This window comes from Typha latifolia, chromosome 10 (assembly GCF_019914945.1).
Source record: "Typha latifolia isolate L0001 chromosome 10, TyphaL0001v2, whole genome shotgun sequence".
Lineage (NCBI taxonomy): Eukaryota > Viridiplantae > Streptophyta > Magnoliopsida > Poales > Typhaceae > Typha > Typha latifolia.
In genome coordinates, this window is record NC_133095.1 from 1,512,648 (window position 1) to 1,536,821 (window position 24,174).

The 24,174-nt window shown below is 37.5% G+C and overlaps 3 protein-coding genes across 11 annotated transcripts; 2 read left to right on the forward strand and 1 right to left on the reverse strand.

Annotated features, from left to right (window-relative positions):
• The first annotated feature begins 27 nt into the window (after positions 1-27).
• On the forward strand, positions 28-3,454 carry LOC140796950 (putative pentatricopeptide repeat-containing protein At5g06400, mitochondrial). The gene has a single exon (XM_073150171.1). It carries the CDS (start codon positions 258-260, stop codon positions 3,354-3,356), a length of 3,099 nt encoding a protein of 1,032 aa, XP_073006272.1. The 5' UTR covers positions 28-257; the 3' UTR covers positions 3,357-3,454.
• Positions 3,455-4,376: 922 nt separating this feature from the next.
• LOC140796907 (uncharacterized) lies at positions 4,377-14,453 on the forward strand. 3 transcript variants are annotated; one of them, XR_012110555.1, is made up of 10 exons: positions 4,377-4,774; positions 5,384-5,565; positions 7,207-7,323; positions 7,831-7,986; positions 8,478-8,768; positions 8,968-9,054; positions 10,778-11,407; positions 11,539-12,008; positions 12,461-14,166; positions 14,305-14,453. XR_012110555.1 is itself a non-coding variant. In XM_073150100.1 (9 exons), exons 1-9 carry the CDS (start codon positions 4,522-4,524, stop codon positions 14,061-14,063), a joined length of 3,789 nt encoding a protein of 1,262 aa, XP_073006201.1. In that variant the 5' UTR covers positions 4,377-4,521; the 3' UTR covers positions 14,064-14,453. The 3 variants fall into 3 exon arrangements, 2 of the variants coding, with proteins under 2 accessions (XP_073006201.1, XP_073006202.1); XM_073150100.1 differs by having other exon boundaries at positions 12,461-14,453; XM_073150101.1 differs by having other exon boundaries at positions 10,781-11,407; positions 12,461-14,453.
• Positions 14,454-16,551: 2,098 nt separating this feature from the next.
• Positions 16,552-21,414, reverse strand: LOC140796908 (protein YABBY 2-like). Of its 7 annotated transcripts, none has more exons than XM_073150103.1 (6): positions 21,009-21,414; positions 18,788-18,907; positions 18,350-18,467; positions 18,190-18,238; positions 17,999-18,074; positions 16,552-16,872 (listed from the first exon to the last, which is right to left on the reverse strand). In XM_073150103.1, the coding sequence occupies exons 1-6, from the start codon at positions 21,075-21,077 to the stop codon at positions 16,759-16,761; spliced, it is 546 nt and encodes a 181-aa protein (XP_073006204.1). In that variant the 5' UTR covers positions 21,078-21,414; the 3' UTR covers positions 16,552-16,758. The 7 variants fall into 7 exon arrangements, with proteins under 7 accessions (XP_073006204.1, XP_073006203.1, XP_073006209.1 ...); XM_073150102.1 differs by having other exon boundaries at positions 18,350-18,476; positions 21,009-21,411; XM_073150108.1 differs by lacking the exon at positions 21,009-21,414 and adding an exon at positions 20,855-20,931.
• Positions 21,415-24,174: the final 2,760 nt, after the last annotated feature.

Genomic DNA, 24,174 nt, shown 5'->3' on the forward strand with positions numbered 1-24,174 from the left:
GTCCGTTCCACGAAATAAATCCGGCGTTTCCGGATATAAGCCGACATTATTCTTCTAAGGAACTGACACGTTTCATTGAAAGAATCGGCGATGGTGCTCGTCAGTCACCGACTTCGTCGTGCCCAAGGCCTAAAAGCGCCAAAAGAGTGCGAGGGATCCAATCGTACTTGAGAAGCTCGGCTCCCTCCGTTTCCTTCTCAACGGCACGGCCCAACGGTAATCTGCTTCGCCTCCCTCCAATTGATACAAGAGATGCAATGAGGAATTTAATCAAGCACTTATCGTCGCTTTCCACTCCCTTTCATCTTCCTTCCCTTCGCTTTAAGTCCTCCAAAACTCGCCCGTCGCGCAAAACCTCAGCCTCCAAAAATGCCAGCCTAAAGGAACCCAGCCCTCCTTCCCTCTACCAAACTATCACAGAGATAGTAGGAGTAAAAGACCAAGCAAATGATGACTACTCCTCAAGTGTTTCACTCCCTAGAGAGGACAGAGACGTCCTTCCAAGGTGCACCCCTCCTGCTTGCCAAATTGCCCAAGAGAGTAAGAGTATTTCAGATGCTAAGCAGCCGAGATTCCAAAAAGCTGTTTCAGAACAAACCCATGTGGGCAGTTGCCATCCTGTAGATGTTAGCCCAATTGTACAGAAAGTTACAGAGATCGTGAGGGCGGAGAACCGTGGAATTTGCATGGAGCACCGGTTAAACAAGTTGGGTTTGTCGTTCAGCTCGGAGATTGTAGAGAATGTTCTAAAGAGGTGCTTCAAGGTGGGCCACCTGGCTCTTCGATTCTTCAATTGGGTGAAGCTCCAACCGGACTTTTGCCACACGACGCAGACTTATAATACCATGATATACATAGCTGGTGAGGCCGAAAATTTTGATTTGGTGGAGAAGTTGATGGAAGAAATGGATGATGAGTTGTGTTCAAAGGACATCAAGACATGGACGATTGTAATCTCACATTATGGGAAGGCTGGACATGTAGGCAAGACTCTCCGAACCTTTGATTTAATGAAGAAATCAGGCTGTGAACTAGACAGTAGAGTGTACAAAACAATCCTTCGAGCTTTGTGTAATGCAAGGAAGTCTGAGTTGGCAATGGAGTTCTACAAAGAAATGGTCTCTAAAAATATGCCAGTTGATGTCCACCAATACCAAATGCTCATGAGTTGCTTGGTTAGATCAGATGATACAGAATCCATTAGGTTAGTGAGAGATGACATGATTGAAATTGCCATGGTCTCAGAGAGCAAGGCTTATATGCAAACCTTGAAGAGTTTTTGCAGTTCAGGGAATATCAAAGAAGCCCTACAGGTATTTGAGGAGATGAAGAAGAAAAATATTTTGGTTGACACCGAAGCCTATGAAATCGTGTTGAGAGGATTTTGTAGAGCTGGAAGGATGATTGATGCTAAAGAGTTCGTGGACAGCATGAAGAACAATTCATCTGTGGACATCAAGGATTATGGATTTCTCATTGATGGGTTCTTAAGGGAAGGTGACTTCACAAAGGCACTAGAGTTGTTACATGATATGAAAGAGTCTGGATGCCTGCCGATGCTATCTTCTTATACTCAGATTATGCAGCATCTCTTCAGGTCTGATCAATACAGAAAAGCCTGTGAGCTGTATGAGGATATGATAAAAAGTGGTATAGAACCTGATATCGTGGCGATTACAGCTGTGGTTGCTGGTCATGTTCGTCATGGGCATATATCTGAAGCATGGAGTGTTTTTGAGGGCATGAAGAAGAAAGGCTTGAGGCCCACATGGAAGGCTTACACAGTGTTTATCAAGGAACTTTGTAAGGCTTCTAAACCCAGAGAGGCTTTGAAGCTTCTAAAAGAAATGTCACATTCTAATTTAAATGCCACAGATGAAATTTTTCGTTTAGTTATAACATCACTCAATAGAAATTGTGATTTAGAGAAAGTTAAGGAAGTGGAAAAGATAATGAGATTATTTAAAGTTGATAGCCTGGAAAATGAACAGATTCACCAGGAAATTGATCATATTTCTGATGAAGATCACAAGGTTTCAAGTCCCTCATTCCCTGAGGACATCAACACCATTCAAACAACAAATGGATTTAAAGAAAAAGATCTTAAAGGAATATCCAGAACTCTATCATCTTCAAATGACTGGAGGTCAAAGCAAGAAGATTTGGAGAGGAGCATGATTCATTTTACACCAGAGATTGTAGAGGCTATTCTGAAGAATTGTCAGAGACACAGTCGAGCTGCTTTGATTTTTTTTTCATGGATAGGGAAACAACCTGGTTACAAGCACACTGCAGAAACCTACAACATGGCCATTAAACTTGCTGGTAGCGCAAAAGATTTCAAGCACATGAGACATCTCTATCAAGAAATGAGGAGAAAGGACTGCCCTGTGACATCGAACACGTGGACTATCATTATAGCTCAATATGGTCAAGCAGGACTGACAGAGCTTGCTCTGAAAACATTTAAGGAGATGAAGAGTGAAGGTTATCAGCCAAATGGTAGTACTTATAAATATATGATAGTGTTCCTATGTGGCAAGAAGGGTCGAAAGATAGATGACGCCATCAAGATATTCCAAGAAATGAGCCATGCTGGATATATGCCAGATAGAGAGATGGTCGAAGTCTATCTTTCTTCACTATGTGAACTGGGAAAGATAGAGGAAGCTAGAAGATCAGTTATATCTCTTTGTAAAAGAGGATTCACAACACAGCTTGGTTTTTCATTGCTCATTAAGTCATTATGCAGAGCAAGGAGAATAGAGGAAGCTCTCACTTTGGTAAACGAGATTGACAAAATTGGATGCACCTTAGATCAGTATATCTATGGCAGTATCGTCCATGCATTATTAAGAGGCGGTCACTTGGAAGAGGCCTTAAACAAGTTGGAAGAAATGAAAAATGTAGGTCTTCCACAAACTACCCATATACAAACTGCTCTAATCGTTCATTTCTGCCGAGAGAAAGAGATCGGAAAGGCAGTAGAAATATTTAAGAATATGAGAGAAAATGGCTGTGAGCCAACAGTTGTTACTTATTCGGCGTTGATTCGTGGTTACATGAACATGGGTATGATTTCAGATGCATGGAGTATCTTTCAGCGCATGAAACTGAAAGGCCCATATCCTGACTTTGAAACTTATTCAATGTTCATGACATGTCTTTGCAAAGCAGGCAGGTCTGAAGATGGATTGCAACTTCTCCATGAAATGTTAGATAGTGAAATCATTCCCAGTGCAATTAATTTCAGAACTGTCTTTTGTGGTCTAAATAGAGAAGGCAAACATGATTTAGCTCATTCTGTACTCCAAACAAAATGGTTGTTGAAAAGAGAGAGAATGTTCTTGAGTTGATATTATGCATTTTCGTTGAGAAGCTCCTCAGTCTCCAACTCTTAACATATTCTGATTCTGCTGATAAAATTTGTCACTCGTGAGATTGCAGTGTTCTACTCCCACTCCCAGTTGGATAATCCAATTACTAAATGAAATTCTGATGTTTTCCTGGCTCTGTAACCGAATATTGTCAGATTTGGAAGTAGAACATGTATCAAAAGTTTCCGAGGATTTCTGAGGATAATAAGTACTTCGAAAGATTGAGATTATGAGAATGTGATCAAAAGCATTATTCGGTAATAATTTAATAAACAATAAATAGATCCACAATAACCAGGTATTTGGGTGGTTCCCATGCAACGTCTGAGAAATCTTAAAAGAGGAAGTATTCAAAGATTTTCCTTTCTTAATAAAGTAACAAATCTTGCTGCAAGATTCCTTGTCATATGTTGACAAATATACCCCTCAGTCCATATACAATCTCGGCCGTCCAATCCTCTCCTGCTGCTCATCGAGCGGGCGCACGAAAATTTTCGTCCCCGCCAACCACCCATCTAATTCAAAACCTTTTTCCCCGCATGCGCGCGACGCCCAAATTTTACCGCACCGCGCATAGAGGCCGTAAAATAAAAACCCCAAATCCCGATACTAAATTACACCCAACTCCAAACCAGCACTGTCCGTCCGATCCTTTCAATCTCGAAATCCTGACCGTCTGATCAGTTCCGTGCTTTCTATATTCAACTTGCTCGATGGGAGGTGGTAAGCATACTGGTAGTCATCCCATCGCGTCGCAAAAAGGGTCCAAATCTTAGTTACACCGGAGTGTGTACTCGAAATAAGACCCAGCGACGAAGCCACGAGGAAAGCCAGAAAGGTACACCTTTGTTCGCATATTCGCGTAAGTTTTAAGTGATTGGTGCGTTGAGGAGATATACGTACTTTATACGCAGGATAGAAGCTATACGACGGCGGATACTATACGCGAGTTTCGCGACCTCCCTCTCCATCTTATTCTCCCAACCCTCTCTTCGACCTACACTTTCGCTCTCTTTTCCTCTCAACTGCGCGAGGGAGAACCCAAACCCCGAGCGTTTCTTCTCCCTCTCGATTCCACCTCTCTCTCTCTCTCGCTCTCCTCTCTATCTCTCCTCGCTTAGCTTAGCTTCGCTTCGCTTCTTCCATGGCGACGGGGGCCTACGAAGGGGGAGGAATCGGGGGCAAGATCCGGAGGCGTCCAGCGAGGGCGTCGGTGACGCCGTACCACAGGCCGGTGGAGGCGGCTCGAGGACTTAGGGTTCCGGCGGTGTCCGGCGGTAACGGGTGGTTGTCGAAGGTAGTGGATCCCGCGTCGCGATTCATCGCGAGTGGTGCCTCCAGGCTCTTCTCCTCCGTATTCCGCAAGCGGCTTCCGGCGCCGCCGCAGGCGACTCCAGGTTGGGATTTCCCCTTGATTCTAGCCGCTTGTTGTGCTGTTTCGGTGGTTGGGTTCGATTAGGGTTTTTTGTGGTTGGCTAGGGTTTTTGGTATAGCTATGTATATTTGGTTGATTCTCTGATCTTCGGTCTACTGGAGGCATTGCTTTTAATTTAAATTTGCTTCATGTGTTTGTTTGCTTGCTTGCTTGAAATATTACTGGAATTGTTTGGAACTTATTTGATGATTTCTGGGAGAGATTAATTTCACCTCTCTGACAAAAAAGGATAAAACTTTGTGAGAAATGTAATCCTTTTGGTCCTCGAGCTGGCCTTCAAGTTATTTTTCCTTTTTAAATATTTTCTTACTCTTTTTTAAATTATTTTCCATGCTAAGCTTTCTTTATTACTCTTTTCCTTTTTAAACTTTTTATGATGGAGATAGTTTCCTAAGATATTGCTGAATGGGGAAATGATTTATGTAATCGACCAATTAATTGGACATAAACCTCTACCGTTATTTTCTTCGTTATGTTCCAGAACCCTGGGTGATCTTTTAGCTACTTTCAGTTTCTGCAATATCTCAAATTTTTTATCAAATGTATAGTCTCTGATTCATTATGCTTACAGGGCAAAATCTCCAGTCCAATCAGGAAGCATGCTTCACGCTTACAGGGCAAAATCATCTGTCTAATCAAGAAGAAGGCATTGGCCGTGCAGGGCAAAATCATCAGTCTAATCAAGAAGAAGGCATTGCCCTTACTGGGCAAAATCTTCAGTCCAATCAGGAATCTCCTGGAATTACTTATTTGGTAAGTAGAGATAATTAAATGAATTTAGATAATGTATTTATTTATGAGTTTGAAAATTACCACAGATATTGATATCTTTCCTTAGCATAATCCAGTACGCTTTTCTTTATGGGTGCTATTTTTATTCGTTCCTTTTCATCCAAGGCACTACTTTGCAAATTAATCTCATTGAGTTGTAATTGCAATATTGCATAAATGTTTTTCAATGGGTTCTGGATGACCTGTTTTGGGCCTTCTTTGTACATTATATCTATGCTCCTGGTTTAGACATATAGCAAATTTGTTTGGAAAGGTGTGTAACCTTCATTTGCTTTTTCACCACTATAGAATTTCCTGCTTTGCACTGAGAATGACTGGTTGTAAACCAAATTTACTTCATTATTTGATTTCCTTAAAAGGACAATTGGCAGGTTTCTAAACAGATTTTAATGGTTAACCCTTTCCACTTCTAAGAAGTTATTACACTGTTATCATTGATCATATTGTCTCACAACTTTGTGGGAGTGACGAATCTTACATCAACATACTCAAGAGTCTTGACTTCACATGCATAGCAAAATATGTTCTAGAGTACAGGAAGCATGATATATTAGTGTCATTTCTTTGTTAAAGAGAGAATTGCATCGTTAAGCTTTCTGGAATTTTAGTGTAGATTGTGTGTGAATCTAAGCAAAACCTAGGAGGTCCTTTATATGATGTTGCTTGCATTGTTAGTGTACACCATCTGAATCTTATAGTCAAATCTGTCAGAGAAGCGTTAGAAGCCTCTAATTGGGTATACATTATTTTCCATCCTGATGAGCATCATTGCTATCGTGGCTAACTTCCTTGTGTAATGCAACTTAGCGTCTCATGAACCCATTATCTAGCACCTTAATCAGAATTCAGAAGAGGTTGTTCTATTTCTTGCTGCCCCTAGTTTATTTTTCTGGCCTCTTTGTCTCTCTTTTCTGGTAAATGTTCTCACATTGTGGGGGTAACTTTTCTCAGGTATTATTGTGGCTTTAGAATTTCTTCACAGATGTGTAGAAGGTGCATCTTATATTAGAGAGGAATGATTTATCTTCTCTCATCATCAGAAAATCTTGATTCTTATGAATTCGACTCTAAATTTTTGTTCTCTTGGGCATTATTGAATATGAGGTGAACTTTTTTCAGTTAACATTAGAATTAAATACAGCCTTATGTTTGAAGACGTAGTATTGAATTATGAGGCTGATAAGCATGGATGCAATTGTGTTTCCTATTTGAGTGGCAGATGTATATCTAGGTAGTGTTCCACCACCTGACATTATTAATGTTCTTCATGGGTCTGTTTAAGAACTTGGTTGCTCTTGCTTTATCATTGGCATTCCAACCATTTATGTCATACTCTTTAAACTACCGGGCAGTTGAGTTCAGCGCAAACGTGCAAGCTATGTATCTGCTAATCTGCTAATTGATTTTAAGACTCTCTTTCTTCCCTGTGATAAATCTTTGTTTTCTTGACAATAAAAGGGCCTGGTTTCATCTTTCCGTTCCCAACCGTGTAAAGTCTTTATTCTTGATTTGTTCTTCACATCATTTTTCTAAGCTTGTATACTTGATTTGTTTTTTACATTATATATTTTCTGTAATGCTGTTTGGAATTGTTACATGCAGAAGCCATCATCTGAAGTTTTGGATAGTGGGGCTATGGATGGAAACAACCTCACAAGTGCTTCTGATGACAAGAGTATCTCCGAATTTGAGCAGTTATTGAAGCATAAGACATTTACAAGGAAAGTATCTGCAGTAGTTTTCTTCACAATCTTCTAGATTATAATCTTTCTTATAAGTATCTATGCAACATTAATACTGCTAAGTTATTATTTCCAAATTAATAGTGCTAAGTATATGAATGTTAAACATCTCATGATACCATCTGTCCAGCTGAAATTTTTTTTGGGAGGTGGGATCCTTGTACGAGCTTTCTGATTTAGAAAACCTCCTCTCAGATCCTCTTTTCTCGATCCCCTTTTGCTATCTTCGTACTTTGCTTAATAATTTCAAGTTCTAAGGCTTCTTTCGTTACATACTTAGTACTGCTTTTACATCTCTACTTACTTTTTGCCAAGTTTTGCTTAGAATCAATTCAGTGGGGTATTAATTTGTCTGTCATCTTCTTTCCCTATCTCTTCTATTTTCCTTTTGTTTTAAATTTTTTATATACTTCAATCCTTTTGTTTGTTATCTTGTCAATTAGGATGAACTTTATCTAACGGTCTGTTATTATTATTATTATACAGGGCTGAGTTTGACCATTTGACAGAATTATTGCGCTCAAGAACTGTTGAATCAAATGTGTCATATCCAGCTCCCAATAATGTGATCAAGGATGCATTAAATGTTTCGGCAGGTGAATTACATGGAAAGTTCTTACATCCTGGAGGCAGTGCAGCTGTAAGAGACTAATATTTTGAAATGTATATGGGATCCATATAGATAACAACTTGTTAATGCTTCTTAAATATCTGAAAGCTTCTTGCCTAGATATTGATGAGTTATGGTCAATAAGATAACTTAAGATTAACATACCTGATGTTGATGCACAATCGTCGGCACTATTCCAATTTCTCTTGTTTACTTTCCCAGACCCCAGGAATCAATAACATTCCTCAGTCATGTGTATATGCCAATTTGATAAACATAGTTAGGAGCTATCACTTATGATCAAGCAACACTATAGAATATGTGATTTATATGTTTCAGATGCCTTTCTAGAGTATTGAATCAGTATAATCTAAAAAGGAAATCTAGGACTTTTGTACAGACTATATATTAGTTTACATTCTCTTTATATCTGAAGTTTTTCTATGCTTAGTTTCCAGTAGTCCTCTTGATTGTTCCGGTTTAGCTCCATTGTTCATATCGTTACTGACCATATATTGCAGATTCCTGAGGAGGAATCTGCTTCGCCTGCCGAACTTGCAAAAGCATATATGGGTGCTAGATCTTTAAAAGGTTCCCCTTCACCTATTAGTTTGCGGAGCCGTGTGTTTCATGAGGGCACGGCAGGTGCAAGCAGTGAAGTGTATGCAACAAAATTATCTGGGGCATCACTTGTTCCAAGATCAACCATACGCACTTCTGGACTTCCTGAGGTTTCTGAAAATGGCTATATGACTCCAAAATCTCGAGGAAGATCGGCAATTTATAGGATGTCTCGTTCTCCATATTTTAAGGTCTACTACTTTATTTCCTCTAGCTGCGCTTCTTTACTAGGTTCTTTCCTAGTATGTGAGCTTCTTTCCCTTTTCGGCTTACCAGGCTTGAAAGTGAAAGAAGTTCCACTATGCAGAACCTCAGAGAACTATTGTAAATAAAATTATAAAAATAGGCTTGGATAAAAGGTTTGATTAATTTTGTTTTGTTGTTGTATAGGCTTCACCTTCTTCCAAAGATGTCTATGCAGTCCCATGGTCAACTTATCAGACACCACCAACAAGTATGGTTTCTAGTGGCAGGCAGGTAGGCATTCTTCAATCCTAAAGCTAACGTCATTTGTCTTATTTGAAGAATCTATAGTTGTGTGCCTTACATTATGCACATGTATTTTCTTTCATGTACATATAATCAGTAACACATGTATGCATATATAAAAAAAGTTAAGGCTCAGAACCGAACAAGGGCAATGAATTAACGGAAGAGAAAGTTAAGCAGAAGAGCTCGTGAAATTTGTCTCTCAAACTGGGTGCCCCTCCATGTCATATGAAAATAGGTGTCCAGCCTCATGTAACAAGTGAGCTAGCTAGAGTCTGTTAGAAGGCTTTCAACGCAACATATGCAATATACAATGTATATATAAGAGGAGCTTCCTATTTGGCTAGCACTTTAACCCCTAACATTCAATTTTAAGTAACGTGGCTACAACTATATGCATGTGGTGGGTCCCCTTACAGTTATATACATATAGATAACCATTTTAGAATTTGTTGATATCCTAATCATAGCCCATAACTTGTTGTCGCAGCAGATGCATGACTATCTTTTTGGCAACTTAAATTCTTAACTAGATAATTTTTTAATAGATGAAAGAATGTCATATTTTTGTGAAAACATATTTTGGCAATTTTTGTTCATTGCATCTTTTATGGAACATCGACTATGTTTTGACCATCTTGAGCTCTACATTATATTTGCAGGAATTAATTGATATGGATCTTGCAAAATGATATTTGATCTTTGACTTTTGATAATACTAGTTGTTGCTCTTGACCTAATGTTAAATATGTATTACATAGTTGGTGCACGAGGAGTCCAATGCCTGTCTGAACTTTTAGTCTATTTCCATGCTCTACTTTTTTAGAGCTTTATGACATCATATTTACTTCAATAAGGACATGATTGTGAGCGCCTATGTACAATATAAGAAGAAGAAAAAGTTTGGATCTTATGTGATCCCTTCTGTTTTTACAAATAATGAAATCTTAATATTATAGAATGCTAAAAAAATAATGCCATTACCTGTTATTTACTAGGTTTATAGCAAATGGCTTCACTTGGTATGATGGTAAGGCTTGTCCTCAAATCCAAGAGGTCATGGGCTAAGTCTTGACAACAACCTCCGCAAAAGCATCGTACATCTCCCCTCCCTATAACCCTATTAGGTGGGAGCTTCGTGCACTGGGATGTCCCATTTTATGTTCTATAACAATGCATGGCATTTTCTTGCTTGATAATGTAGGAGTTATGGGACAAGCTTGTTTTGCTACTTAATGTTAAATAACTGATTTCCCTAAATCTTTAGCTTTTCCATGAACTAATTACTTAAATAATGTATATCACCAAGTGCTGACTTTGGACCCTGAAAGCATATATATATTGTGTAATTTTCAGAATCTCCACTTATTTAGATTCAATGTCCATTTGTTTGACCTTTTTGAGAGTCCAAAGTAAATTATCATAAGTATGTTGCCATTCTCTATTTGTCTATTAGCTTGCGATTTAGAGAAAATTATCCAACAATCAATTTAGCGACCTAACTTCATGTATTATCAGAAAAGGGCAAATGAACTCATGTCGACACTACCAAGTCCTTGAGCATAAGCATCTATCTGTGTTTTATTTCCAAGTAGAAAAATCTGTGCTTGCAAAAATGTGACCATTTTCTTATAGAATGAGAAATAGAAATTAGTATATCATTTTCAAGAAGGAAAATAATGCAGGGAATGACATTAATGCACATTTCTAGCAGGCCTTGAAACGGCGAAGTGCTGTTTTGGACAGCGAAATTGGATCTGTTGGACCTATTCGCAGAATTCGCCAGAAGGCTATCATGGTATCTCCATCAAAGGAGACTCATCCATATCATCATGAAAATAAAGGTGGAGATAATGGAATACATAATGATAGTGTTCCTTCTATACCATCCCAATCAACTGAGATGGGCAGAAAAATACTAAGGCAGCTTGATAAGCTAGCGCCTTCACCTAAGGAGAAATCATCTGACCCAAAGGACTTCTCGAGAAATGAAGCACCTTCTAAGTCAACACAAGTTTTGTCACTAGGACATGAACCCAGGAGGATGAAAGATGGTGGTCCGTCCCGGAGTATAAATGTTCTGACAAGTAGTTTGGACCTTGCTAGCAGTTCCTCTCTTCTGGACATCAGAGAGTCTCTCTCTGGAAAGCAAGATAAGATGAAAGAAAAATATATTTCAGAACATGCTGTACCACGAGTTTTAACATCTCAATACTCTGGTGTTGATGCCATCAAATCTACCCCTAGTGTTAGCCTTGGCAAGTCTGATATTGATGAACTTCCAAATTCTGCTGCCGTTCCACTGGGAGAGAAGCGAGGCTTTCAAATGATTGTCCCAGAGGTATGGTAATATTTGTTTGATAGATATTTGATTCTGTTTTGAATTCCTATTGAGGATTATCTCCTCTCTTCAGTAAGGTTTATCTCTCGTTGCATGTTTTGATGTATATTTATTTCTTTTTGCATTTAAAGGACACTCTTGAGTTGGATGATGATAGTAATATTCTGAGAGAGGCTTCTATTCCAGTAAACATTGTAGTCAATAAACTTGAGCCAAAGATATCAGGAAAGAGGGTTGAGTCAAAGATACCAGAGAAGAAGGTCGTGATGTATGAAACAGCAAATGCAGAGAGGGCTCAGATGCCATTGCCCAAAACCTTGCCTTTATCTAGTTCAATTTTGTTCAGTGAGGCTGACAAGAAGTCTTCAGTTAGCCCTGCTCATGTTGATAATACCGTTGGTTTTACATTCAATGGCGCATCTGCTCCTAGCACTTATTCACAGCCAGCTCCTACGCCTAGTATTCCAGGACCATCACCAGATGCACCAGTTAAAGAAAGTGAACACGATGCTGGTTCAGGTTTTACTTTTGGCTTCAAGCAATTCCCTACATCTACATTTCTGCCAACCACCACCAAAGCTGACATGAAAGCTGGTACAAGGTTAGAACCATAACTTTATGAATAAGCATGGTTTACTATTATTTGAAAATATCCATTATCTCAGAAGTCATAGATTGCTTTCTATTTCCTATACTTTTAATAAGGGGCTCTTTGAAGAATTTCAAGGCAACTATTGAGTATTTTTTCCCTGGGACATTCACGATTTTAGTGTGTTAAAAAATTAGAAGTGTTTTTTGGTAAAATCCTAAATTTTCTATAAATTAGATCTTTTGCTAACATGGATTTGGTGAAGTACTATTACTTTGGATGTTTACTTGTGATAATTTTAGGCAGAGGCAATGATCTTAGAATTGAGGAAAAGCAACAATTTTAATCTTTTCTTACTCATTGTAAATATGCATTTGTTTGCTGAATGCTAATTTTGCTTTGGTATATTCATGCTAATTTCCCATATTTAACTATCATTTGAAACCTTCGATTTTATGCTTCAGCAATATTGGCGAATCGAATAGATTGGATGATTCAACTTCAGATAAAGGTGCTGAAAAGCGGAAAACAAGAGATCTGTCGCAATCATCTGAAAATGTTGTTTCCTCAGCAGCATTGTCATCAGTTACCGCTCCTGTTCTTGCTTTTGGTTCTTCTACCTCTCCAAGCTTAACCAATGGTTCATTGAATTCTTCGTCACCTATATTTTCGTTTTCTGCTGCCTCAGTTGTGCCATCTTCTGAGAGACCTGCCAATACATTATTCTCAACCAGCATGGCTGGCATTACCAGTTCCTCTGGTCTGTCTACCATACCTGCAGTTCCAGTATTTCCTACAGTTCCTGCATTTCAATTTGGATCTAGTACTTCGGTGGGTTCTCAAATGACAACTTTGCCATCAGATAAACCTGTTGCTACAAATATGGAAACAAAAGCACCTAAACTACCATCATTTGGCATAGATAGTGCTACCAATGTAGGTACATCTGCAGTTTTAAACTCAGGTGCCAGAAGTTCAACAGACCTCACTACTTCATATAATGGTTCCTCTGCTGCAGCAGCATCATCTGCAATTTCGAGCACAGGAAGCAGTTTGGGTGCTTCAACAGTACCAACTTTATTTTCAAGCTTAGCTGGTGGCCAATCTGCTCCTGCACCATCATTGATGTTTTCAAGAACAGGTAACAGCATTTTTGGGTTCAGTGCTTCAGCCCACTCTTCTAGTTCAAGCTCTTCTGTTGCTTGTAATGGTTCACAGACAGCTGTTAACTTTGGCACCTCTACTGAGGCAGTCTTTGGAAATCAGTCATCTAAATCTGGAACTGGGATCCAGCAGTTGTCAGAGAGTTCAGTAAGCCAGCTTAGTTCATCTGCCTCACCAACATTTGGACTGGGGAGTTCCTCATCTGGTTTTGGTGCTTCACTGTTTGGATCAGCAACTATGGTTTCCCAACCTTTTAGTTCAAGCTCTGGATTTTCTTTTTCTGCCAGTGCTGGTTCTTCCAGCTCTTCCACTAGCTCTTTCTCTGCTCAAATAACGACAAGTTTGTTCAGCTCTGCCTCAGTGCCATCCACTTCGTCTATTCTTCCCACTACTTTTGGTTCTAATGCAGCTCCATCTACTGTATTTACTTCTGGGCAATCAAGTTCTGCCTCAGGCATCTCACCTTTTCCGTTTGCTGCACCATCGAGTTCCTTATTCTCATTTACTGCAGCTAGCACTGCAGTGAATTCAACTCCACAGCATATGTTTGGGATGCCAACCCTAAATGCGGGTTTCGGTTCAGGATCTCCGGGAAATGATCAGATGAATGTTGAGGATAGCATGGCTGATGACAATAGTCAGCCTGTGGTCCCGCCATTTGGTCAATCAGGCAGCTCACCTGCTACTCCAATATTTGGTGCTCCAGCAATTCCATCAGGTGGACCTTCCATTTTTCAATTCGGTGGCCTTCAAAGTCCTGCTCCTCAGGGCCAATCCCCATTCCAAGCTTCTGGCAATTTAGAGGTTCCTCCAGGAGGCGGCTTTTCCATGGGCAGTCTAGGTGGTGACAAATCTGGTCGGCGGATTGTTAAAGTTAGACGAGATAAGCAGCGAAAAAAGTAGGACAGAGTCTCCAGTTAAGCTGGCTTTGAGTTATTCATGCGAACGATGCACACCTATCAGATTCTTGCTCATCTTCTTACGGCCGTGTATTTGAAGGCAAGAGGTAAGCATAATTTCATTTTTCATCATCGTGTTTAATTTTCTGATACCTAGGCAAATTTGCCTATATATGCCTTGGGATGCCAACTACTGCGTTTATAGTTCTTGCCTTCAGGCTTTTATGATTCCAATTTTGGTGTAGCTGTAGCTGTAGCTGTAGCGCGAGTATCACGAACTAATCTCTTTTCCGCTGGCACTTATGTTGGTGGTATGTTTTTCTCGTGTGATGTAACATAGAACAATATGTATGTCCTTAAATGTAATTTTCTTGGGTCCTCTCCATTTGTTGTACGTGCTATTCCTTAGCAGCTTCAAATTTGATCACAACTTCAGCTATGCTTCCTTTGAGTGGTGCTGCTGCTTGCCAACAACCAACAATAAGTTCTGGTGCTTCAAATTTCTGGGCCAGAGAACTGAACTCTAATTAAGGTACAATTTTACCATGTATACGATCACAGAAATGAGCATCAGAAATCTCTCAAGGTAAAAATGATTAACAAAATCCCTAAGACAACCAATGTGCATGAATCGTCTTTAATATTTGCTAGATTTTTTCAAGTTTATAGTAAAATTTTGGCCCATTTGGACGAAGATGCCATGCTTTCTTGGATAACCCTACAAAGGCCGATCAAACACAAGAATAGCTAGCTAGCTAGCTTTGCCACTTTGATATGTCATGTCACCCCTCGTGGTAACTATAATGAACCCATCTGGTAAATGGATTTAAAGCTGCGAGAGTAAGAGGTAAATATAACTCCACCTGAGTGAATTAAAAGATCGAAAGGGAGGAGTTGATGAAGAAAAAGAAAAGAGTAATAAAAGTTTTTATTTGTTTACAAACAAATAAAATAGAGAAGTTCTAGATGTTTTGGGCACGGCATATATATAATAACATTCTACGTGGGTCAAAAGTTGATGTAACGTTTCAGATTTCTACGGACAGGGGTTGTCCTGTCGATACTCGCTCTATGAAGCGTCACTTGATTAGTGATATTATACATACAACTTATTCTTTATTTCATCACTTTTGGACTTTTAGAGCTGGCACGGTAATTTTTTTCTTCTTCTATATTCTAGTTTTTCCTCTTAAAAGAAATTAACTTTTTATCTTAAAAAAACGTTACTAGATTAGAAAAGAATTCATTAATGGTAGATATATATATATATATATATATATATATATAATCCTCTTATACTACAAAGTAAAAAGAAGAAAAAGGGAAGAACTCTTTTTTAAAAAAAATAAAAAATCCATTAATTGTGTTCTTTTACTTCGTATGACAGGTGCTGTATTACTGGCTTACATCATATCAATTATTTTTTTAAAAATTATCTGGAGTCTGACAGTCTTATGAGGCTTGTCGTGTTTTGATGCACTCTTCTCTCACCTCTGCCAATCCCTCTCTCTCTCTTCAGTAGAGAAGCAGGCACGTGCAGGGCAAGTGGTTCGTGGAGCGAGAAAAGGTAGCGCGACTTTGGTGCCGGAAAAGACGGTCGCGCGTATCGCCGTAACGGTTTCGGGCATATCATATGCTGATATGATAGCGAAATATTATCGGTTCCTTTTGCATTCTGACCCTCGCTTCCAAAGATACTCGTACCTCGTCCTCGGGGTGCGATGATTACAAAGAACACCCTATCGTTTCCTTATTATCATTTTCACCCAATCTTTTGAACCTTCCTGGTCTCGTGGACTTCTATATCTTTTACTCTTTACATGCTAAGAAAACACCACGCATGCATAAAGTCTAACTGCGACATTTATCAAATGAAATGAAAGAAATAGAATGTTCTCTTGATATACCGTCAAATTAGTGCACAAAAATAGAGGGTGTTATTTGTAAAATTTCCAAGACAATATTAAATACAGAACAAGAACAAGAGAGAGAGAGATAGAGGAAAAGGTTAGCATAGGTGATGCGGCCTGTGACTGTCACCACTTACACATTCTGAAACACTGTTGATAGTGACACTTCATCACCACCTCTCTCTCTCTCTCTCTCTCTCTCTCTCTCTCTCTCTCTCTCTCTCTCTCCCTCCTCTAACCTAAGAACTTTATTATATATCTTTTGTTGGCTTTTTGCTTACATGTACAAGTTGCGGTGTTTTTATACCTTTCGTTAGACTTTGACATGTTCCAGTATTAGAAAGAACGAAGAACTGCGAATACCTTGGCTAATACTATGATCAATAGTATCTGTGAGAGTTTACATAGATTCTTTTTGTTCCATATCTTTAGTTTCAGATTATCTGATACATAGAATAATTTTTCTTATTCTACATAGGTTTCAAAGGTTTTGGAAGCTAAGTCGATCATCTTTTTATATTATATCAAAACATCTAAGATGTATAATTTTCTTGTTTAAATGGCTGATAAAGAATGCTAGTATATAGCTAACACATTGGATTTATAGTCCAAAGATACATAAGATTACAAAGTTGCTAACAGTCACAAATCAAATAAGAATCTAAGATATAAAGGGGGAATCATAACATATTGTTCTTCTCAAGAGGAAATCATACGTTGACTTGTTGAACACAAGTTCAATACACAAATAAAATAGCATCGATCTAGTCACAATATATATAATTCACCTCAATAGAAACCTTGAACTTTTGGTAGCCCAGGAGCAGCAATGGCCTCATCCATCTTTGTTTGCTTACCCCCATCAAGGGTTAGGCCAAAATGGATGTGAGGAAAATGTGCCCACTGCAAATATTTGTAAATAATATAACAATTGTTCGTCAATATTCTAGAGAAGTTAGATGTTAAATCCCACTAGGATGAACAAAGTAATAGTTGAATCATTTACATGCTTGGAGAATCTAGATAACAATCTCAATAAATAGCTAGGTGGATGGCCCAAATTCAATAAAAAAAATTCACTAAGTTAATTACCTATATTTCATTTTAGATGAAACTTTTTTTTTTTCAAATGGTTGATGAGCCATGCATTTTATCCTATAGAATAAGCACTTTTATAATTAATATAGCCTGCAAAAAGTACACAAATCTTGTATAAATGTTGAATTTGATGTGCATCATATTCATATTCTCATCCTCTTTTTCTATATTTTATTATGTTAATCCATACGTGTTCCTAGGCATTCTATTCTTTTAAGCAACATTATTATTGTGTATTCATATCCTCTTATTAACTGCATGTAAGGGATAACGTGATAAAAAAATAATTTGGGAATGTCGCTAAACCTTATCAAGTTACACGAAGCAAACTGAGATAGTATAAAAGATCATATGTCAGATTATATGTGATCATAATCTGGTAATCTGATGAAAAACCCAATAATAGCTTTTATAAAAGCTGCAGTAGCCATAATAAAAAATGGTACGCAAAATGATGATGATGATGATGCTTATGAAGAACTTGAGACTAGAGATTTTGCATGCTCTTCTAGAAAAGGAACTAAGTAAAACTCATTGACCTCTATTTCTTGAATGGAGAAAAGGTAAAGTCTAGTGATGGAACACCACCAACATCAAATTCCTATCCCACATAATTGGTTTCCTTCTACATCAAACATTTTCCTATGTTCTGCTAGTTTAGGAAATGTCCTTTATCTATGACCGATTGACCTAAGGGATCATGATCTCTTTTCAGCATCAATGGTATTATCCAAGTACTTTTTGGTCTTCCTTTTTCCTCTTTGGAAGTTTCTTTTTGATCTGAAACTTATCCATGGTGCACCATTTATGATTTTTTTTAATGCTAATGTAGCTAATTAAGATCCGATGCGCTTTATTAACTCATATTGAGTTATTTAATTTACCACCTAAGTTTCATTTTTATTGTAAAGATATATAGTAGAATACTCACATTCTTTGCTGCAGCACTGAATGCTTCTCTGTGGCTAATGTCAGGGTTGTTGGCTTTTATCCTTTGTATCTCCTCCCTGTGAGGAAAAGAACACATGAAAACTATTACAATCAAAGGAATATTACGACTCACATGATTTTGTTTTTCAAAAGAAAAGGAAATTACAAAGGTGATAAATTACTGAAAATTACTTGATAAATCGGTTGTATGCAGAAGGAACACGTTGCCGCTTCTCTGGAGCTGGTAATGAGGAAAAGGGTAAAGATTATGGATTAATTTGGAGTGCTTAAAAAGAGCATAAATAAAAAAGAATTACTCAAAAGAACATAACGAAAAAAAAGTAAGGCTTACGGCGCATTGGTAGCATTTGCTGTTGATTATTAGGCATTGAGTACATCATTGGTGTTCTGTTGCATCTCGAAGATGATTCATATAACCCACAGTTATCATAAAATCCTAAGTTGTGAGCCTGCATTTTCTTCAATCAGTAAATGATTCGTTTAGTGTCGAGAACTACTAGTATACTGTACTGAAGAAATTAGTAATGGGAACAGTCACTATAAGAGAGAGAAATACATTTTTTTTCCTGAAGAAAAGTAACTTCATTCATCTTAGAGAGTTATATAACATATTATAAGCACATAGAATAATGAGAATAAGTTTCATAACATAAACCTAAATAATTACCATATACTCTTTTGATTAATCACAGTAACACGAAGTATATACAAAAGCCTTTGTGAATTCAGAGAGAGAGAGAAAGAGAGACAGAGAGAAGATCTTTTGAACCTGAAGATCTTGGAGAGTGGGTTTTTGAAACAAAGATCCCATGTTCACAGACAGAAGATTAGCACAATGTCCACATCGAACGGTTGCATAGCTGAATACACTGTTGCTTGGGACACTAACCTGCATTAAGAAGATGACAAATAATTTTTTTCTCCAAATAAAACTAATTATATGGATAGCAACTCAGGTAGAATTAAACTTTATTTGTAACACAGGAGAGGAAAATCTTATATATAAAGTTTTGTGGAATATCACAATGACATTAGTAGTTCATAAGGATCTATGAAGTTTAAGCTCATATGTACCTATGCAGTATTAACCATTTAGAAGGAAGAGGAGAAGAGCAGGAAGAAGAAAGAAGACAAAAATGAAACAACAATAAATAATAAAAAAAAAGGAAAGATATCTTAGAAAAAGTTTACACAAAAAAGCCTAGTCTATTTATTAGAAAAGGTTAAAGGCTCCATGAATGCATTCCTTTTCTCTTATAATGTTTACAAGGGAATGTTGCACTTTCTTCACTATTCGGCTTTTATGATCAATTCAAAACCTTTTGGAACTGTAGTAGTAGAATACTCCATCAATGAGAGGGATGCATGTTTACAATATCCCTGTACTCCTCACTCATATATATTGGAATATATCTATATATACTCTATAGAAGAGAATAAAAAGGAAAAACTTATCACAAAACCATTGGTTCAGTGAATTAGCATCCTTTTGAGATGAAAGGATCATGCCAGCTTCTCTCTTCTCTCTGCATTATTCTGACCTCTCTCTCTCCCCCCTCTCTGACTGCTCCGAAGTTAATAAAAGCAGGTAAAAGCTATACCAACATCAAGAAAAGAGAGAGGAAAACGACGTGACGAATGGACCCACCTACGCACCTCTCAAGAAGACGAGAGAGAGAGAGAGAGAGATGGTCTTCGTTATGAGCAAAGTAGAACACAGAAGGAAAAGAAGAGCTCTATAGCCAAGTGAAAAGAAAATAGAGATATACTTTCCTTGATCGGAATAAATTAAACAAAGATAACCTTGCTTTTTAGATAGATAAATGACAGAAGCAACTAGATCTTCAAAGCATATAGGTAGGTCTGGTTACCGGACTGCGTTGAAAACTGTGTAATGATCTCTCTTCCACTGAGACTGTGTATTTAGCTTAGTTAGTTGGTGCTATCTTATGGCATATTGTCCAGCCATTCAAGGTATTAGTAACTGAAAGAAATATTTGAAATAACGTAGTCATATGGTGCATGAAGAAATATAAATGATATGTACTTGGCATCTTATGATGTATAAAAATATATAGATATAAATGATATGTACTTGGTATGAGATATAACAAATCATTGTGCCTTTTAGAGTACTAGAACATTATCAGTCAAATTAAATACCTTGAAACCATAATTATAAAACCTCTAAATATAACAAATCTTTGTGCCTTTTAGAGTACTTGGTATAAGCTATAACAAATCCTTGTGGGAAAGTGATTACATAATTATGAAACCTTGAAACCATAGAGACGTACATTAGATCTCTCTCTCTCTCTCTCTCTCTCTCAACAAAAAGAAGAAAAAAAATGCCAAGAGTACTAGATCTTATCGTAGCTTCAAAAAATTATCAAAAGTGCTGTCCTTTATTAAGAAACATCAGATAAAAACAAATAAAGAAGCACATACCCATTTCCCCTATCAACAAACACACGAAGATTTCTTGCTTGTAATTTTATGTATACAAAAAAAAAAAGAGCCTTGTGGATCCTATCTTGACTCTCAGAAAGCATGGGACATGAACATGAATTAGATCACCTCACAAAAAAAGAAACAAAAACTCGAGGTAGGAAAGAAACTAAATAACCTATTGAACTCAAGAAATAATAACTAAGAAAGAAACCCTTAACTCTTCCTTGCGGCGGCACCGGGACATCGCAAATTAACCAAAAGCCTATCTATAGAAGGGGAAGATGAGATCATATATGTCAAGAAAATTCAATTAGCACAATTGAATATCTGATTACTCTTGGTGCTAGTAATCAGTCAACAACTCTAAACTAGCAGCAATACTTACAAAACCCCAAGCATAAAGAATTGCCGATCATCACCGGTGTGCCGCTAGAGGAGCTGATAGATATAATCATACCTTGTGATTGTTCCTAGATCTAAAGTCCGTTGCCAGTATCATGATTAAGCAAGAGTACGAGAGAGGTAGGTAGGATCGGTACCGCGAGGATGGTGTTGCAGAAGTGGCAGTGGACGTAGCAGACTTGCTCCGGTGCAATTTGGGCCGACATTTTCCGATCTCCGAAGGCGAGATGGGGTCTACGTACATATGAAAAGGGAGAAGGAGAAGAGAGGAGGTGAGGAAGAGAGATGTATGATGATATAATTTACTTATAAGATGTGAAAGGATAGAGTTTTCCTCCTCTCTTTATCTTTTTCTTTTTTTTTTGTTTTGTTTTTTGATTTGTGGAGATCGAGGAGGTACGAAAAGATAGTGTGGGGGAGATAATCTGCAGGGTGGGACAACGGCCGGCTGTGTTTGAGAATTAGGGTTGAGGAAAGAGGAGGTGGAGAGTGTTATGATTACAACAATGAGTGGGTGGGAGTCAGCTACCTCCTCTCTCTCTCTCTAGCTCTCTAGCTCAAAATCAAGTGGGAGTAGGAGAGGATATTAATGACTCAAAGAGAGAGAGAGAGAGAGAGAGAGAGAGAGAGAGAGAGAGAGAGAGAGAGATACCAAACTGTTATATTGTTTTGTGGAATTTTACGACAATGAGAATCAAAACAACAAAAAAAAAAGGAAAGTGAGTGACCTAATAATATACGTAATTACTAGGATTTCTTATTCCTTGTTGCTAAATATGGTAAATGGATATAAAGTTTTGCAGTGCAGCTCTTTCAAACTTATGGGACACAGCTTGCACGCCAAGATTCATTGGAAGTGACCTTGTTCTCATGAGCTAGTCAATTAAATTAAGAGGAAAAAACAAAGACCAAGAGTACAAGAAGACCATTGAAAGCAGTAAGTTTCTCATATTTTTACTGCCTGTTTAGTTAAACAGGCAGTCATTAATGATCATGAGCCATCTCCACTTATTTATTGACACCATTGACAGAGGAATAAGGGGCTCATAGTGATCCTGGGTTAAATTTAAGCTTGATGCAAATGGCTAAAAAAGTATTCCTACTTTTCATATAAATTATCAATCAACTAAAAAGTTATTACTACGGCTCAAGTTTAACTGGGACACCACCCAATTCTTACTTTTCTAAGAAGAAAAAGAAATAAGATTAGACGCTATAAATAAAAGAAAATTTAAATGAGTTTGATTATTGCATAGATTAATTACAAAAAAAAATTAACTAAAAGAGGAGCTCGAAAGGGGAAATAGTAACACTACATAATATCTGATATCAATGCCGAGAAAATAATTTGTTGATTTAATAACTTTGTGAGAGATAGAGCAATAAGCATATCAAGGTTATATTGGCTGAAATAGTACTGTTACTATATAGAAGTAGTACTGTTACTCTTCGAAAGGCACAATAATATTTCTCTGGTCGTACACCTAAGCTATAAAGTAATAAGAAGGGTCTAATGTGGGCTCCTAATATTTGGCTCTTGCCTTTACCTTTTGGATGTTAAAACTTAAAAGTAGTTTGAATTCATAAATTACTACTGTTCCTTTGCTACCTTGGGTCCAACAACCCTAATAGTACATATAATATGCCTAATTATGGTGTAATTTAATGTGCAACATTACTAAGCAGAATTCGAAGATTCCCTTCCATTTCTTGTTAGCCAAATATATACTATAAGTTTAGAAGGAAGAATCTCTGCATGCATTTTGACTAAATTTAAGATGTGGTATTTAGTTTAGAGAAAAGAGTACTCTATAAATATCCGGACTAAAATAACGACAACAACGAAGAACAAACGGATTCATTTTGCAAAAATATTTTGAGAAAATGAGCTCATTTGCAGCATAATTCAGCATATGCAATAAGTTAAAAGAGCATTTCCCACTGTTAATTAAGATACGTACAAATCATGGCAATAAATACACCTACACAGGAGCCCAAGTCTAACATCATTTTGATTAGACAGTTGGAATCCCTATCGGAAATCGTGCAATGATTGGTTGGGGTTTTTTTTTTCTTTTTAACTTTCTATGGCATTCAAAATACCTTTTTTTTTTGCATCCTTTGGTAAAAAGAAAAAAAAAACTTTTCTTCTTCTGATGAGAAATCTATGGCATTCAAAATACTTGGTACTACAAGTTGTCCGTTTCTTCATTTATAACATCTGTGATCACTTGAATCAATTAATTAATATATCATATTAAGGAAAAAAATATAAATTTAATCACCCAGAATTCCACTCGTTCAAGTATGTTAGACACCTATCATTTTATTTTATTTTATTTTTTTATCTTCTTATAAGACTAAACAAGCTTTTATATGATAATGACCCTCTCGTTCGGAAAGCAATTAAGATATCCCTTAATTTTCCTATTGCACATTTGCACTCTCTAATATGATAAAAACAAAATATGTAACCATACTCACATACTTCTCCCATAATAGAATCTTGACCGACCTCGTACGTAGCATCATCGTGACATCTCATCTACTATGTCGCTTCTCAAAGCATCTCTCTCTCTCTCTCTCTCTCTCTCTCTATATATATATATATATATAAAGGTTTTGATATTATTTTTTTTCAGACAAAGGTGGTGTAAGTTGTAATGCAACGAGAGAGAGAGAGAGAGAGAGAGATCAAGAAGTAATAAGAATTTATTGACCACATCATTCATGCATGATACGGTATGATTGATGTGACCATGCATGCCATCCATAGCGTTACGACCGGAGAAGAAGAAGAAGAAGATGCGAATCGACAAGCGCGGGAATCGACAAATTCACAAATTTCCTCTTTCGGGCAGGAATCGTCACATGTTTTGGTAGGTCCGGGTACGTCCTTTTCAAAAGCTATGAGGTGCTTGCTGTCCATTGACTAGGATTTTCCTACGTGGTAAAAGTATAACTGGAACTTGATATATATTTTATCTTAGAATTACTAATAACACTCTCACTATCTCTGCTGCAGAAGATAGTATGTTATAATTATAAACGTCTCAGTATCAGTAAGATTTGAATATGGAAATAAACACTTTATACAACATCTGAGCATAGCTACTGACAGAGTACTTAGCTCGCTCTAGAAGGGGCTGGCTATTCTTTTCTTTTCCTTTCTTTATAAATTTTGAGTGAAGGTAAGAAGAGACAAGGTAGATGAGGCTTGAAGCCATGTCCCTTTCCATGAGATAAGGGTGATTTGATTACAGGGGGGTTGCACAAGAGAGAGAGAGAGAGAGAGAGCAATAG

Bases quoted from the DNA above. Each gene is read 5' to 3' on its own strand.
- LOC140796950 (XM_073150171.1), top strand. From the start codon at position 258: ATGAGGAATTTAATCAAGCACTTATCGTCGCTTTCCACTCCCTTTCAT.
- LOC140796908 (XM_073150102.1), bottom strand. From the start codon at position 21,077: ATGTCGGCCCAAATTGCACCGGAGCAAGTCTGCTACGTCCACTGCCAC. The intron at 18,239-18,349 runs GTAAGCCTTACT...CCTCATTACCAG, and splicing joins GCAAATGCTACCAATGCGCC to CTCCAGAGAAGCGGCAACGT. The intron at 18,075-18,189 runs GTAATTTTCAGT...TTTTCCTCACAG, and splicing joins GCATACAACCGATTTATCAA to GGAGGAGATACAAAGGATAA.
- LOC140796907 (XM_073150100.1), top strand. From the start codon at position 4,522: ATGGCGACGGGGGCCTACGAAGGGGGAGGAATCGGGGGCAAGATCCGG. The intron at 5,566-7,206 runs GTAAGTAGAGAT...TGTTACATGCAG, and splicing joins CTCCTGGAATTACTTATTTG to AAGCCATCATCTGAAGTTTT. The intron at 11,408-11,538 runs GTATGGTAATAT...TTGCATTTAAAG, and splicing joins TTCAAATGATTGTCCCAGAG to GACACTCTTGAGTTGGATGA.